This window comes from Phaenicophaeus curvirostris, chromosome Z, assembly GCF_032191515.1.
Source record: "Phaenicophaeus curvirostris isolate KB17595 chromosome Z, BPBGC_Pcur_1.0, whole genome shotgun sequence".
Taxonomy (NCBI): Eukaryota; Metazoa; Chordata; class Aves; order Cuculiformes; family Cuculidae; genus Phaenicophaeus; species Phaenicophaeus curvirostris.
The window spans coordinates 64,163,569-64,180,775 of NC_091431.1; the positions used below are offsets into that span (position 1 = coordinate 64,163,569).

Here is a 17,207-nt window from a genome sequence, read left to right on the forward strand (position 1 = left end):
GGGATTCCAGTCCTCTGTGTTACTCACAAGTACTGCTGCTGGGTACAAGCTTGGTTCCGTTCATGTTCTTTCTAGGGCAGTGCTGTGGAACTAGTCGTTCTGCATGTGTGTTTGTTGTGTAAGTTCTGCTTCTAAAGAGGGTTAAGAATCAAGAATCAAATGCTTCTGTGGAAGGTAGTCCTATGGTGTGTCCATGCCATATTTCAAACAGAATTGATTTGAGCTTTAGAGGCAAACCACTTAATTTTAGAATGCTGGGCTGTTGAGCCTGATATATTTCATCTGGAACATCCTGGGTTTCGGTGACCTTTCACAAAATCCTTCAAATACCAAGCTTCTTGACTGTTTTCACCTGTTTTCTCAGCTGCAGAATTTCAGTCTAGAGTTACAAGTTTCCCTCATGATCTGTGAGGTCCTTTATGTTTGCAACTTTATTCTTACATCACAGTAATGACATTTGAAGTGTTTTCTTGCAACTGAACTCTTAATTTACCAGAATCCTGGCTTCCTCAGATAGACAGGTTCTCCAAGGAGCATTCATCTAGACAGAGAGTTGGCCTAGTCCTGGGCTGATCCTTCATCTGACATATCATTGTATGACTGAGGGTGGGAGGATATTGTGGGCACGTGGTTTTCAGTTTTGTCCAGACATGGCTTTACCTACTGGACTGAAATACGTCTGTGAGGTATTTGCCCATCTCAGTTTCAAATTTTCTATCACCTTCCGTTGATTGCCCAAGGTGTCCTGGGCAAAGTAACTCCAAATGGGGTCATGAGACATTGCTTTCTCTGTGAGAAGAAGTTTGGGTCTTTGTTGTGAATGTTTGTCCTAAACAAACCAAGACTTTAAACAAAAGCAAACCATCAGCCTCACATGAAAACAGAACTGATGTTTCAGGGCTTTGGAGACTTAATTACCATGTCCGCCATATGTCCACCAGACTTTGTCAGTGTACCCCTTAACTGTTGCCATCCAATTTCAAAGACTTTTCACAATTCTCTTGTTACTTCTTTAGTTTGCTGCCAAGAAGGTTTCGGCTTGTGTTTTATCATGAGGCATTTTCAATTGTCTTGTGTTGCGTGTTACATATGGGATATTAGGGGAAAAGAATTTGTCATGAAGCTTTCCCTAACCCTGAGTCCACATAACGTAAGTTTTTGTGTTGAAGCATCTAGTTGAGGAGATGAAACCCTGAGATAGACATTTTGTAGCATTTTAGACATTCTCTGTTCCTTCACCCAGCTGGAAAAGTGGTAAATGGTCTAGGTGGTCACAATTGTCTATCTTTGCTTTAATTACATAGTTTACATAAACCAGTTCTAATGAATGTCACATTATTAAACACCATCATAATATCATTTTCTGTTATGTAAATTGTACCTTCATAAGATGACAAAGACTCTTTTTTGAATAAGCGTATGATTTAATATGAGGTGAGATGCAACAAGCAGCTTTACAAGCAGCCTGGCAGAAAAGCAGTGAATGACATCTTTCTGTTACCTGGACTAACAATATTTAAGGTTTTGAATTGAGATTTTTTCTTCCTGTTTTAAATGAGTTTGAGTCTATTGGAGAACTTGCATAGTCCTATTGTGATGCTGCCCTGAACACAGGAACCCATGTGCCTCATGCGGGATGACCTGAGTATACCTGAGAGTCACAATGTGAAGGGGTTAAAGTGGTAAAATTGGTTCATCTCAGCTTTATTTCCCCTTTTTGTCTGTGTTTGGTAATAATCTTTTCTAATTTGCTTTGGACTGGATTTTCTCATCCAATTTTGAGTTCTCACAGAGATGAGGGCTGGAAGAGACCCACTTGACCTCTTTTCTTCCTTGTGAAGTAGGAAAAAAATACTGAGGCCTTATCTTCTCCTGGCAGACACATTAATCATATCCTTCTCAGTTAGGTTAAGCTGGATCCTTCCTGCATGTGAACTCATAAGAGTGAGCTGTGGGGGAAACAAATTTAAATTGAGAAGGGAATATGTTCTTTCCAACTTATCTTCATGTTGCTCTGTTTACACTTGGTGAATCTGGATTTTGTTATAGTACAAGCAGGGGAAAAAAATCATGTGCCTGAACTGTAGGATTTTTTTCTCAGCTTTGCAGGCTTGCTTCCTCAGTCCCGTGCTGATTATAGATAAGTCACTGGGTGCTTATGGGAGCTCTGTGGCTTGGGATTCTGTTATATCTGCGTTTCTTTTATGTATTAAAGGATTGATCTTGTCCCTGTTCAAATCAGTGGCGTAACCTTGGTGCAGGACATAGGCACTCGAGAAGAAAAACGGGATGCAGTTTTTCAGTGCTTCTGAGTGTGGGTGGCACCTCAGATAAAATCTTGTGTCCAGCAAGGGGCAAGACGCTGCCAGAAGGGTGCAGCCAAACTAGAGGAAGTTTACAGGACAGCAACATGACAGCCAAATTATTTGGAAAATATAGTTTATGAGAAAGATTGATAAAAGCAAGTTTTATTCTAGAAAAGAGAAGGTTAAGCGAGTTAAATGCCAGCTACTTGAAGAGAGTTTCTTTATGCCTGGCCCTGGGCTAGCAGAGATATAGGCTAGCAAGATTGCCTGGCTTCATGCAGTGTTGTGTTTGGGTCTAGAAGAAGCTGTCGATACCTAAGTAGTTCTGTGCCTATGTTAAATGACTGAAAAACAGGATCCTGTGGTCTTATCCGCTCAATTTGAATGTAGCTCTTATGCTTGCAAACTTGGATCAGTGTCAAGATTTCTGTCATTGTGCTACACACTGCAACTTCCCACCCCATCCACTCAAGTAGTGCAGGAATTCCGAGGGAGAGTAGCGTCCAGCTGTTCTTTTTGTTGTAGAAGGTGGGACAAGCAGAAACAGCTGAAACAGCACAAGGGAACTTTAAGTTATCCATTAAGAAATCTTCATTGCTGTATGGGTGGTTAAACATTAGAGCAGGTTACCTAGGGGGTGTGAAGATTTAATATTATCATTGTAATTTAAATAGAACCTGGGCAGAATTAGTCGTAAGTGGCTTTGATCCTACTTTGGTGTGAAGGGATAGGCAAAACCTTATATGCTTTACTCAGGCAGAAATTAGCTCTGTTTAAGTGTGAATTCAGTATGCTTTTTCTGAACAAGGGTTGTGTGAACACGGTCATTGCTGAGTGTTCACAGACTGGATCTACTATTTCATGTGTATGCTGGACGGCAAGAATTTTGGTGTACTTTGGCCTAAAGGTAACCAAGGCAACGGTTCTTTTTTGTTAAAGTCTAATCATGAATTGATCAAATTTGCTGAAGTAACTGAAACTAGACCAGCTGCTTTGATGAGTTCTTTCTGACCAACCCTAGTGCTCATATTGATCTCTGTTTAGTCTTTTTAGGTTTTCAGGTCTGCAATAACATTTAGAAATTCTGAATCCAATGCGAGTCTTTTCCTTCCAAGTTCTTCCATAATTTTGGGAGAGGTATTTATTTTCCTTGTATGTTAGTTCTCTATCTGAAAATACAAGGTAAAACTACTTTCTATATCTGTATCTGTTTTGTGTTTAAAATGTTAGACTTTTTGAGGGCAGTGGCAGATTCTGGTACTTTTTATTTACAGCTGCAGAATAGTGGGGCTTTGGTCTTTTGCCTGGTCCCTGAGTGCAGCTCTAAGAAAATAATAATGATAGTATAAGATAGATAAGTAAATAGTTTTAGAAAATAAATGGCTAATACAGTGCTAGGATAATTTCCTCAGTGGTGCCCTAACCAGCCTCCTGTGCAGATGAAATGTCAAAACGAAAGAGCTGGGGTTGTTTAGCCTGGAGAAGAGGAGGCTGAGGGGAGACCTCATTGCTCTCTATAACTACCTGAAAGGAGGTTGTAGAGAGGAGGGTGATGGCCTCTTCTCCCAACTGACAGGGGACAGGACAAGAGGAAATGGCCTCAAGCTCTGCCAGGGGAGATTTAGGCTGGACATTAGGAAAAATTGTTTCACAGAAAGGGTCATTGGGCACTGGAACAGGCTGCCCAGGGAGGTGGTTGATTCACCTTCCCTGGAGGTGTTTAAGGCACGGGTGAACGAGGTGCTAAGGGGCATGGTTTAGTGTTTGATAGGAATGGTTGGACTCATGATCGAGTGGGTCTCTTCCAACCTGGTTATTCTATGATTCTATGATTCTGTTCTATGATTCTATGAACTTGAAGAATGATGGCCAGGGTGTAAATATTGGATAGGATTGAATTTATGGGGAGAGAGGAATAATTTCTCATTTTTCAATGGGGCTCAGTAGAAAATTAATAGGAAGAAAAGTAATTAAAAATTGAGGGTACAGGTAGGATGTTGTTTTAGATTAGTTATTACTGTTAGGGAGACCAGGAAAGCTCTCGTGCCTAGGAAGCCCTTCTTTGAATCATGAATCTTTGCGAGTCTGAAAGCTTAGTTGTTATTTATTTTTATTTTGGTTTTTTATTTTGGCTTAGTAAGGGAGCTATCTTTCTCTACAAACTCTTTCTGAGTTACATACTTAGACCATCATAGTTGTGGCAGGAATATGTCAGCAGTCAGCACTGCCTGCTTTTCCTTGCTCAGTGGTTGGTGAAATGAAATTGGATACCATCATCCTTGTTATGTCAACACATAGCCAGGGAGGAGGTTCAGATATCAAGCTGCCACTCTACATGTTTCATTATGAACAATGTAAAAGCTGAACTGGCTTTATGTTAAGTCTGTGTCTGTCAGCATTGATTCTGAGCAGGTAACAGACTAGCTGGACATCTGAAATTCTTCTTTCCATAATGGTATTGTGTGTTGTGTTTAAAAAATGGTGCATTGAAAAGGTAAGCAAGGTGAAACAAAATTCAGAGCACTCAAGTAATCATATTAGCCATGTGGTCAGTACATGTCTTCTGCAGATAAAAGTAAAATTAATTGTATTGCTTATCGTAACAGCTCTTATCAGAACAACCAATGGATTTTATGGCTGTCAGTTTTTGCAGAGGGGCTGTGGGTTGATAAGAGTTACGAAATACATGTTCTTGCTTGAGACTTTTTCACAGCTCCATATCTGTTGATATTCTTGAACATGACCTTGAATTCACATCACTTTGAATTCCACCAGTTTCATAATCTTGGCCCATGTGTGTCCCCTGCCTCTCATCCCTCTATTGCCCTTTACAGAGGCATCTTCCTTTGAGAAGCCACAAGCATGTCCTTGTTACCAGTACTAAGAAGCTATTTAACCTCTGCTGATGAGGAAAAACACAAAATTTCTCAATAAGGTTTTGAATTTCCTTTAGTGTCCCTTTTAAAATTGTTTCTGAATCCCAGTTCTGCAAAGGTGCCATTTACATGGATGAGATTCATATTTTTAAAGTTTAAGCCATGCAGAATTCAGCCCTTGAGTTGCAAGCACTTTGAGGGTTGGAGCTGCTGTAATTTTTGTGCACTGTGTTGTGCTGTGTGTATGTTGGTGCTATACAAACCAAAGAAACGCAAGTGAATTTCCTCCTTCAAAAGCATAATCTCTTTGTAGGAAATTGTTTAGTTTCTTTGCATTACCAAAAATTTGAATTTCTCCCATTACTAGAGATTCCTCCACATTAAACAGAGTTCTTTGTATGACACAACCAAGGTCAACAAAGGAGAAAGAGGAGTACTACTCCTGATTTGGAGTCCTCAGCACAGGAAAGACATGGACCTGTTGGATCAGGTCCAGAGGAGAGCCGCAAAAATGATCAGAGGGATGGAGCACCTCTCGTGTGAGGAAAGGCTGAGAGGGAGTTGGAATTGTTCAGCCTGGAGAAGAGAAGGCTCCTGAAAGACCTTATTGCAACCTTTCAGTGCTCAAAGGGAGCTTCTAGGAAAGATGTGAGCAGACTTTTTAGTAGAGCCTCTAGTGAAAGGACAAGGGGTAATGGTTTTAAACTAAAAGAGGGTAGATTCAGACTAGTAATAAGGAAGAAATTTTATTTGCTGAGGGTGGTGAAGCACTGGAATGGGATACGTCGTCCCTGGGAACATTCAAGGTCATGTTTCATGCAGCTCTGAGCAACCTGATCTGGTTGAAGATGTCCCTGCTCACTGCTGCGGGATTGGACTAGGTGACCTTTAGGTTTGCTTACAACCCAGATTAACTCTATGATTCTATGATAACAGCGTGGGTCTGTCAGACCTGCCAATATTATTCCCTTTTCATGAATTGCCAAGAAGGAAAAAAGTCCAGTGTTTGAAATAATTAATTGAGTCCCAGCAGACAGCTGAAAATAAGTGGTGATGTGACAATCTCTTGACATGCAGAAGATCAGAAGCAACCACTTCACTGCTCTCTGAGAGAGCATAGCGTCACTAATGAGCGGTTATGAATTATCTCTGAAATCACACAGTTGTCATCTGCTTGTCAGTGTCTTTGGCAATCTCATCCCTGAGACTCCTCCTTTCCCCTCTCTAACGACTTATTTTTACTGATTTCCTTTCCCTTTCACCATCACAGCTGACGACCTCGTTACCACTTGGAGCCAGTTGGCAGTTAACGTACCAGTCATGGAGAGCTGGAAAGCATGAGGGCACCAGCCTCCAGCTGCTTCCTACAAATACACAAGTGGCACTTATTAGACCTAAGTCGTTCTGTTAGCAGTACAACCCTGGCTCTGCTAACTCTTTCTAATTTGGTCATTCCTGTCAGCAAATGTCTCCCGGGGAATGTGAGTGGGTAGTGTAGTAAAGACATACTGTCATTCCCTGTGCATCACAGTTCAATGTCCCACTGAAGTGTTTTCTGAGAAAGTATTTTTGTTTTCCTTTCAGCAAACCCCTGTGAGCTCCACTGCCGCCCAATAGATGGACATTTTTCAGAGAAGATGCTTGATGCAGTCACTGATGGTACTCCTTGCTTTGAAGGAAGGCACAGCCGAGATATCTGTATTAATGGCATGTGTAAGGTATTGGGTATGTTTGCATGTTTCTTTCTCTACGATTTTATTTTTAAAAGTTATGGGGAAATATTCTTTCTATACATGTTTCTTTCTCTACGGTTCTATTTTCATAGAATCATAGAGTCATAGAATGTTTTGGGTGGGAAGGGACCTTAACGATCATCTAGTTTGAAACCCCTGTCGTGGGCACAGGCACCTCCTATTTCATAAAGTTATGGGAAAATGTTCAACAATTTTTTTCTGGTCCATCAATGCTAGGTACTCTGTTTTATCACATTTTTTAACGATCAAGAAAACATGTTAATAGAAACAGCTTTTCTAAGTAGACATGAGTCCTTTCTATCCTTTTTAATTAATCCATTAGAGAGAGTGTTAATTACTTTTGGTACTTTTGAACTCCTCTCTTCCTCTTCCATTATTTTAAAGAATCAGTTTAAGAAAATCAGGGATTTTTCATTAAATGTTTTCACTGTGCACTGTAACTTTATGATTGTAATTGGAGTCATGCTTCTGTGGTCTTCTTATGAAAATTCAGTTTAGTGTTACATATGTAGTTCTGAACTGACTTGTAGTAGGATCAGACGTTTGCACATGAAGAGATTAAAAATAATTTTGATTTACAACAGTAAGTTGAGTAGTGCTGTACTATGAGATAACAGGCAAACACAGAGTATGTGGTTCAATATTCTTCTGTTTATTGAGGAATGAGTAAAAGGTACTCTGCATATTCTGTATGTTGACAACATGTTTCCAGGATGGTGTGTGTGTTTGTGGCACTTGAAGGTTTGTTCTATAAATGCTGTAATACCCACAGACATAGAATTACTCTTAGTGAATTTTTTATTAAAAAATGGGTGCTTTGCTTGTAGAGAATATATTACAATTACAGCTTATTGCTTGAAACTGGAATTTGAGTCCTGTACTTCCTTGTAGCCTGATAGATTTTTTTGCTTCTCACACCCCCAGAAACAAAACCAGGACTTGGTGTCAAGTGGAAACTACTTTAGGTTACTGCAGGGAGCTTGGGATTGTATGCCCTAAGCCACTAAATCACATAAAAAATGCACCTAAAAGAGACTTGAAGAAATCACCTGTTCATCCTTTCACAAAATCACGTTATTTTTTTTCTAATTTTTTGCATTCTTTTCTTGAAGACTTATAGTTATGAGAACTCCACGTTTGTAATAAGTGATTGGTATGTCCACTTTGAAGACTTTCTATTTCAGTAGAACACTAGTGCCTCAGAGAGCAGCAATAAAAGGTTTGTTTAAAGGTTTCCTTGCAGGACGTGTTTCTGAAAGGAAGTTACTGAGGCTCTGCTGAGGCTTGCAGTGAAGAATTTGTACTTGACTTCACTGAGAACTAGAATGGGCATGTTAGCTGTGATGATGAAAGATGTGATCTGGCCATGAGCAGTTCAAATCATCTGGAAACAAATCTTTGCATATTGAAATGTCTAGTAGATTTTGCATACCCTATCAGTGCGTTTAACCTTCTTTCAGAAAAGACCTCCGCTCTATAAACTTCTTCCAGGTAGTTATAGAGAGCAATTAGGCCTCCCCTCAGCCTCCTCTTCTCCAGGCTAAACAACCCCAGCTCTCTCAGCCGCTCCTCATAAGGCCTGTTCTCCAGCCCTTTCACCAGCTTCGTTGCTCTTCTCCGGACTCGCTCCAGAGCCTCAACATCCTTCTTGTGGTGAGGGGCCCAGAACTGAACACAGGATTCGAGGAGCGGTCTCACCAGTGCTGAGTACAGACGGAGAATAACCTCCCTGGACCTGCTGGCCACGCCGTTTCTGATCCAAGCCAAGATGCCATTGGCCTTCTTGGCCACCTGGGTCACTGCTGGCTCATGTTCAGTCGCTGTCAACCAACAGCCCCAGGTCCCTCTCCTCCAGGCAGCTTTCTAGACAGACTTCTCCTAGTCTGTAGCACTGCATAGGGTTGTTGTGCCCCAAGTGCAGGACCCGGCATTTAGCCTTGTTAAACCTCATGCCATTGGACTCAGCCCATCGGTCCAGCCTGTTCAGATCCCTTTGCAGGGCCTCCCTACCCTCCAGCACTTCAGGAGAAGCTTTTTCAAGTATCTCCATGTAATTCTCTATTATTTTAGTCCAGCTAGTGAAACACAATACATACATTACAGGTCAAGGTGAAAAAAACTGTAAATATATTTAATGCAATTAGTCTGGTACATCATTCTTGTACACTGATAGCAATATGTTGTTAAGGTCGGAAAGGACCTCATGAACAATAATTGCAGTGTCTATCAAAGCTCTGTTCTGGTATTCAGTGCTATAGCTCACAAAAGCACTTCGCATTCATTCTGTGTACTAAAATAACACTTCACATAGGTCTGAAATTGAGTAAAAAATAAAACAGTGATATGTTCTATGTTAGATCCACTGTCCATGTTGTGTTTGGTGTGCAGTGTAGCTCTTGTTTAAGAACCCAGTACAGAGTTTTCCTAGTGGATATGTCAAAACAAGACAGGTAGACTCAGACTCAATCAGCTGATTTTGGTCTGGTTTTGCAGTTTCTCATGGTTTTGATAAGAGCAACCAGAGAAATTGGTCATACCTAGATAGCTAAATGAGATGCCTCATTTTAGCTACCTGAGATATACTGGATGCTTTCCTAGCCACCTTGGCAAAGCCATAACATGCGTCTTTAAGTGGGAAGTACTTATGAACAGATGCTGATTTGTACAGTATATGGATCCTAATTTTTCAGAGGTTCTGCCTGTGCCTCTGTGCAGAAGGAGGCCTTCCCAGTGAGGTATTGGTATGGTATTCGCTTAGAACTTGCCTTATCAATTCATAGACAAAATAGAATTGTTAACTTATTTGAGGGACTGGCTTATATAACAGCTGGGTCCTCTGTAGGCTTTGTGCTTTGCATGGAGGAGGAGTTCCCTAAGGTTGTAATGCAATTAAATCATTCCTGCTGTAATTAGTGGCTGCAAAAGGGGATTTCAAGGCTACATGCCTGCAGTTTGCAACCATGTTTTCTTCTTGCTAATTAGAGGATGAGAGTTGCAATCCCCTTTGTACCTAGCCTGGTGTTCCTTCAGATATCTTCTTATACCCATGCCTGTCATGATGTCTGACATAAATAGCTTTGAGGGGAGGGAGTCAACAAGGTCTGTCAGTAATTTCATATAAAATGATCGAGATGTACCATGACTAGTTTGCTGTTTAACCGTATTTCTCCACACCCCCGCTTTGAGTGTCACTTTTTCCCCTTTATTTAGAAGACCCTTAAAGCACATCCTGTCTTTCTGTGTTTGAAATTCGATTCCTACAGAGTCCACTTGTATTGTGTATGGGAGTTGGTTGGTCTCTCAGTGTTAGAAAGGCAAGATACTGCCACTAAAGTGTGTTTGTTGAGCACTGGTACATACAAGACTGAGGAGTTTGGTTACACATGGCATCATCAAAAAGTGAAGTCTTATGTGGTGTATGCACTGAGAGGGTGCAGATACTGAGGGTGGAGGATCTGGCATCTGTGCTGTTTCTAACAGGCATTCATCCCCCACTCAGAATTTTAATAGGCTTAAATGACTTTAGTCATGCAAATCTGTGAGCTGTTCTCTGCTGCAATTTGCTGTTGTTAAATTGAAAGTTTGATGTTGTATTGGAGAATTGCACAGCAATGTAATACTAGGCAGATTTTTTCTCTTACTGAAAAGAAGATGACACATCTCGTATTTTTTGTAGTAGCTTTACATCTCGTATTTTTTGTAGTAGCTTTACTGTCTCTCACTGTGGTTCAATCTCCTCCTCTCACCAGTTCAACAGGATGTCGATTCAGCCCCATCAAGACAAATTAGAAGAGAAAAAAGCACATCGGGACATGTTTCTTCCCATTCAAGGCAATGTCATGCCCAACATGACATGAACGTGACTTCTTTATTTGGAGACCAGTGAGGGAGACAAAGGGAAGGAAGAGCTTAAAAGCACAATGTAGTATGCATGTAACTTCGGCATTCAGACAGTACACCCAGGCTGTACCCTTCAGGGAGAGCAAGGTCTTTTTCTATCTGCCCCCACTGCCAGTCTGACACAAAACTCTCCTTCTGGAAGTGGCAAATAGGTAAAATCACTGGCTGTTTTCCCTTTAGTCACTGAGCAGCAGGAAAGAAATTGTTTCTCCTTCCTGTAATGCAGCCACGCAATTCAGGTCATTATTTCTGCTTCCACACTGTGTGGTGGGACCAGTAATAAAGCTCATCTCAGATGCGTCAAACAGGCTAAAGGTGAATGGAGCAATGGCAAAGGGCTGCATGGAGTGATGCTAATTTGTAATGCACATGCTTTGGCACACAGTGGTTGGTGTACACAGTGTGTTTCACTGGCAAGATGGAGCACAAGGACATACGTATGCTAGGGCATCAGAAACTAATTGCTGCTGATTTTTTTGTTGTTTTAATAATGTGCATTTAGCCCCCAGATGCCTTTTAACAGGCAATTTGGTGGAAATTTGAGACACATCATTTAAGGCAGTTTTATAAAATATGGCTATCTAGAAGAATCAAAAGAATGAGGAAAGCAAGTAAAAGGGAAGAGGAAGCATCTAGAAATTAATCTAATGAATGACAAAATAATGTGATATTCACTGGAGCGGGAAAGTAAAACATGGCCTGGAAGTTATAGTTCATGTAAATGTATTTAGAATTAATGACTACTGGAGCTGTTTACTGTGGTGTATGAGAACATACACTTTGTGATGGTCATTAATGGCCTTGTAATATGATGACCTATTGCCAGTTGCAAAGGTCATTGCAGCACCAGCAGCACCCCAGAGCTAGGGAACAAAATGAAGGCTTTATTTACTGTAACACAATAAATAGCCTGTGCTGCCACTGTTGTCTGCAGTACCTTACTCATGAGGATTTCAGTACCACCTATATGCCACACATGTAGGTAGGACTGTGATAGCTGATCAGATACAAACTGTCTTTCAAATACCAGAGGAAATTTAAGCTTCTGTGGTTATAACTGGGAGGGACAAAGGATTCCCTTCACATCGTAATGATGTTATATTTTGATGCAGTGGATATCTTAGAATCATAGAAAAGTTTAGGTTGGAAGGGGCCATAAAGATCATCCAGTTCCAACCCCCTGCCGTGGGCAGGGGCATCTTCCGCTACATCAGATTGCTCACACCCCATCCAACCTGGCCTTGAACACCTCCAGGATGGGTCATCGACAACTTCACTGGGCAATGTAGTCCAGTGCCTCACAAGCTTCATGGTAAAAAAATTCTTCCTAATTTCTAATCTTATTCTCCCCTCTTTCAGCTTAAAACCATTACCCTTCATCCTGTTGCTGCATTCCCAGATAAAGAACTCCTCCCCATCTTTCATATAGACCCTCTTTAAGTACTGGAAAGCTGCTATAAGGTCTCACTGGAGCCTTTTCTGCAGGCTGAACAACCCAAACTGGCAAAAAGGTATTTAAGTAGCTCAGTCTTCTCCATACTCTGGGCAACCAGGTCTCCTGTTTCCTTCTGGAGAGGGCCTACATTTTCCCCAGCCTTTCTTTTATCGCCAGTGTCCGTATAGAATCTTTTCTTGTTTTCTTTAATGTCCCTGGCCAGATTTAGTTCTATCAGGGAATTATGAAATTCTGTCTTCAGCTTTCCTAACCTGATCCCTGGCTGCTTAGACATTTTCTCTGCATTCCTCCCAGGCTACCTGTACGAGCTTTCCACCCTTCGTAGGCTTCCTTTTTGAGTTTAAGTTCCTTGTTCATCCATACAGGTCTCCTGGTGGTTTTTGCCTGACTTCCTCTTTGCTGGGATGCATCGCTCCTGAGCTTGGACGAGGTGATCCTTCAATATTAACCAGTGTTCTTGAACCCCTCTCTCTTCTAGCAGGTCCCTGAAGAAGCCAAAGTCTGCTCTCCTGAAGTCTAGGGTGCCCTAAAGATCTTGAACTCCACCATATCATGGTTACTGCAGCCAACGCTCCCCTTGAGCTTCATATTCCCCACCAGCCTTGTTGGTGAGAACAAGGTCCAGCACATCGCCTCTCCTTATCAGCTCTTGTATCATGCGGAGAAGGAAGTTATCATCAACACATTCCAGGAACTTCCTGGAAGAATGCTGTGTGTCTCTTCAACAGTTATCAGGGTGGTCAAAGTCCCGCATGAGGACCAGGGCTTGTGAGTGTGAGGCTGTGCCTATCTGTCTATAATGGGCCTCATCCACTTGGTCTTCCTTATCCAGTGGCCTTAGCAGACACCCACTGTAATTCCACCTGTCCCTGATAAGGGAGTAGGAAAGATCTGAGCTGATTCTCACTGAGCTGATACAGAGTATAGCCCGTGCAGAGACTCTAATTGGCATCTCGAAGACAGGAACATGATGATGCTGTGATGCTACTACTGGACTCATTTACTAGTGCCGATACAGTAATTCAGGACTAATTTGTTCAGTGTTTTGGGGGGTTTTACACTACACAGACTCACAGGAGAAGTATCCTCAGAGGTATTAATTTCAAAATGTTGGATTGTTAGCCTGAACTAGTTAAATTATTTCTGGGTGTTACCACTCAAACAAGCATGAACAGTAAATAAGAATGAACAAAATCCTTTCCAAGAACATGCGTTTTCTACTAGAAAATACTGCTTTAGTAAAAATGATACAATTTGAAAACATCTTTTTCCAGTAGTTCAAAGGAGAAGCTCACAAGTACTCATCAATATTATTTTGTAATAACAAAACACAAAGAAGAAGGGTTCCATTTCAAGATTTTGTTTTTCACATTTTAATTTTTTTTTTTTATGGTAAGATCTAATCTGAAAAATGAAAATTGCACTGGCAAATTTCTGTCCGCCTGAGATGTTTTCTCCCTATCTTTCTGTTTAATAGTGAATGTGTACATAGAATAGAAAATCAACTTCAGCTTCCAGGACTGACCAGAGGGGCTGCTCTTGTCAATTAATAAGCCTGATAACAATGACTTTACTAAGTGTTTGTGGATGATTAACAAATATACTGGTAGTACAGAAAATTTACTGCAGCATGCACATCTTTCAGAAAATACCTGCCCACCTACCTCTTTAAATTCGTTTAAATATTTAACGTAAGTGTTGTATGTGAACTGCAGTGCATCTTTAGCTAACAGGTGAAGAGTCAGATCTGAACTCTTAGCAAGATAAAGAGTCATCCTGCACTTACTGCAGTGTCACCTGCATACTTTGAGAACTTCATTCAATACATCCTTGAAGGAATAGCTACGTGCTTGGAGGCAAAAAATATAGGGACAAACCTTCTTAGCTTGTTCTTACCTCTGCAACATCCTGTGCGGCTCATAATCAATCCCTGGAGCAATGCCATGTCTGTGTGAGAGACTTTAGAAAACTTCTTCTTTTTTGAAAGTAGCCTTCTCTGAATGAGAGAGAAACCGAGGCTGCTGCAGAACCTTTTAACATGGCTGTTGTTTTTCAGAGCAGGTATCAAAAGTGCTGGCTAAGTATTGGCATTCAGTGGTGGATGAGTCTTTTTGAATCCTCTATGAAAATGCTAGTGACAGAGTTTAATATAGTTTGTAACTGGAGGCTTTCCTTGCTTCTGTTTTTGCAGTTTCTCTAGCTGTTCATTAAGGCACTGGAATATAAAGGAAAAGTTTTGTCTTTCTTGAGCTGAAAATGACAGAAAAATATTAGAGGGTGATGGAGCCTTTTTACTCTGACTAGTCTTGTAAATGGATTTGCCTGTCAGAAGTTTACAGACCATTACTGATGTACTGAAAGTAAAATATCAGAAGAAGGGATACCCAGATTTTCATACATTCATTTCATACATTCATACATTTCATTTTAGAGAAGTTGGCAGATGTGGCACCTGAAGGCTTATTTTGAGAAAAAACAGAAAAGAAAAACTTAACATACCACCAGAGTTATGGCTCTTCATCTAAATCACAGGCCTCTAGATGTCTTAGATGCTATTAACCATTAAGTATTTGACATTAAGCTGTGTTCTGCAACCTTACTAGTTTTTAAAGAGAGGCAAAAACCATCCTTAAACTAAGCGAAGATTTTTGTGGATGTTTAGAGGAATTAGTGCACAGCCTTTTTTGGTTTGGCAAACAGAATTTTTTGTTTTGTTTTGTCCTCACTCAGAATGAATAAATTTTTCTGTCCCTTTGTCCCAGTAGGGGGCATGAACTGAAAAATCAGTCTTTTAGATCTTTCTTCTTACCCATTGCCCTATGCTGCAAGCTGGAGAAGCAGCTATGATGTATATAAAACTTTATGCCTGATGAGAAGAGCAATCCAGCATTATGTGATGGCCATGGACAGCTGGCAGAGAAATTTCATTTTTATTACTGGATTGTGTTCCTGGGAGTCTATTATTGTCTCTACAACATAAGCAAGCAGACAAAAATCCTAGATATATTGGTCTGTCTAAGATGTTGAAGCCATTTGTGTGGCACATTTCCACTTCAGTATCTGTCAGATCCCTACTGTTATGTTTCATGACATGGTGGTGGCTTTGGTTTTTTTTACCTTCATATTAATGAACATGAATTTGACCTAGATATGACAATCTCTATTCTTAGTTTGTTTATATAGGATATATATACTCCTCCATAACTGATTCTTCCCCATCGTGGAAAAGCACAGTACACTGAAGGCAGTGCTATGGGATTTTGAGTATTTCATTGTGGAGACTACATTTATTCTGAAATTGTTTTTGCTTCTAGGGTGTTGGCTGTGATTATGAGATAAATTCCAATGCAACTGAAGACCAGTGTGGAGTTTGCCTGGGAGATGGCTCTGCTTGTCGTACAGTGAAGATGATGTTTAATCAAAGTGAAGGATTTGGTAAAATGGGTTCTTTTTATAAACTTTTCAGCTGATGAAGTAGTTTCGCTCCATAAAAAGGCTTAAGCATTTCTCTGTAGATCTGTGTAGGAAATTATAAATGGATGTTTCATAGCGAATGATGCTTAATGCCAGAAAAGATCTGTGGTCTGTGCTTTTTAAGTTCACCTTGTCTAATATAAATGATGTCTGAGATCAACAGATCCTACACAAGTTACACAGGTAATAATAAAACACAAAATAGCAAGTGCATTTGCAAAATAAATGTAATTTACCACCTTGGAAAATCAAGACCAAATCTCCAGACCGTGTGAAGCACCAAGAAAATGCTCAAGTGAGCGGTTTGAGGAATTCATTTCTGAAGTGCCGTGAATATGATACCATTGGTTCTGGTGACCATGTGCCACCTCTTCTGTATGCAGAACTTTGCACTTCTGGATGCTCTAAAATTTTCTGTGGAATGCCTCTGGCTTGAAGGAGGAGAAAAGTAACTCACTGCAGGTTTAAGGTCGTCTGAATCAGCACTTGGAGGACTGATCCTGTCTTCGCTGAGGGCAGTGAGACATTCAGGCTATAAGTTGCCTTCTGTGGGGTGAATGGAAACCAGAAAATTTAGAATAGGGACTGGGAGACTACAACTGATTGAGAACCATGGCAGTGAGTTGGAGGAGAAAGAGACAGCCAGGATGAACAGTTTTTAATGGGAAACCAGGACAAGAGAGAGAGGTGAGAATCAGTACACTGAAGGCAAGGTCTGTGGCTGAAGAGGAAGCCTGGTGCAAAGATGAGAAGAGCAATGATTGGTACCATGCTAGTGAGAAGGAAAAAACTTTGGTGAAGGTGTGGCTTTGGCTGGCTTGCGGGTTTTATTTTGTTTTCTTTAATAGAATAATTCTGATTGCACAAATATGATTTTTGCTAATAATTTAAAGCTGGTTTTAAAAGGCTTTCCAAAGTTTGGAGGAAAAACACTTCTAATACTTCAATCTTTTTTCTGTGCTATGCAATTGGATTTTGTTCCCTTGGCTCCGTATCCCACAGGTAAACTGTGAAGATGTCTGCAACCATGCAGCAGTGCAGGATGTATATGTGCGAATTAGAAAGGAAAATCTAGAGCTCCCTGTCCTCCAGTAGTCCTCAGGCTCTGATCTTTTGCTTGATCATGTAAAATTCACCCTGCTTTTACTGTGTGTGGAATTTCCAAGGCTGCAGATAGTGTGAAGTTTATTTTCAAACCAGTTTTACTAAAAAGGCCCAGTAATGTAGCACATAGGAGGATAAATGCCTCTTATTTTATTTAAATTCATTTTGTGTTTTATCTTCACTTAGTTTTTTCTTGCCCCAGGATTCAATAAACCTCACTGATAGATAATGCTGAGGAATACCCAGTGTTAATTATTTCACTGCTCTCTCTAGGTTCAGTAAAAAATGGATTGATTCTACAGACTCTTTCCCTTCTACAAATGTTGACTCCATTGCA

At 40.6% G+C, this 17,207-nt stretch overlaps 1 protein-coding gene across 4 annotated transcripts in view; it reads left to right on the top strand.

Moving 5' to 3' along the window:
- Positions 1–17,207, top strand: part of ADAMTS12 (ADAM metallopeptidase with thrombospondin type 1 motif 12) — a 161,602-nt gene that overhangs the window by 107,155 nt on the left and 37,240 nt on the right. For 3 of the 4 annotated variants that reach the window (XM_069880075.1, XM_069880077.1, XM_069880078.1), the window contains 2 exons: positions 6,767–6,900; positions 15,607–15,727. In XM_069880075.1, coding sequence (XP_069736176.1) covers positions 6,767–6,900; positions 15,607–15,727 — 255 coding nt within the window. Of the gene's footprint in view, positions 1–6,766; positions 6,908–15,606; positions 15,728–17,207 lie in introns of all 4 variants that reach the window. The other variant, XM_069880076.1, reaches the window with a different exon arrangement.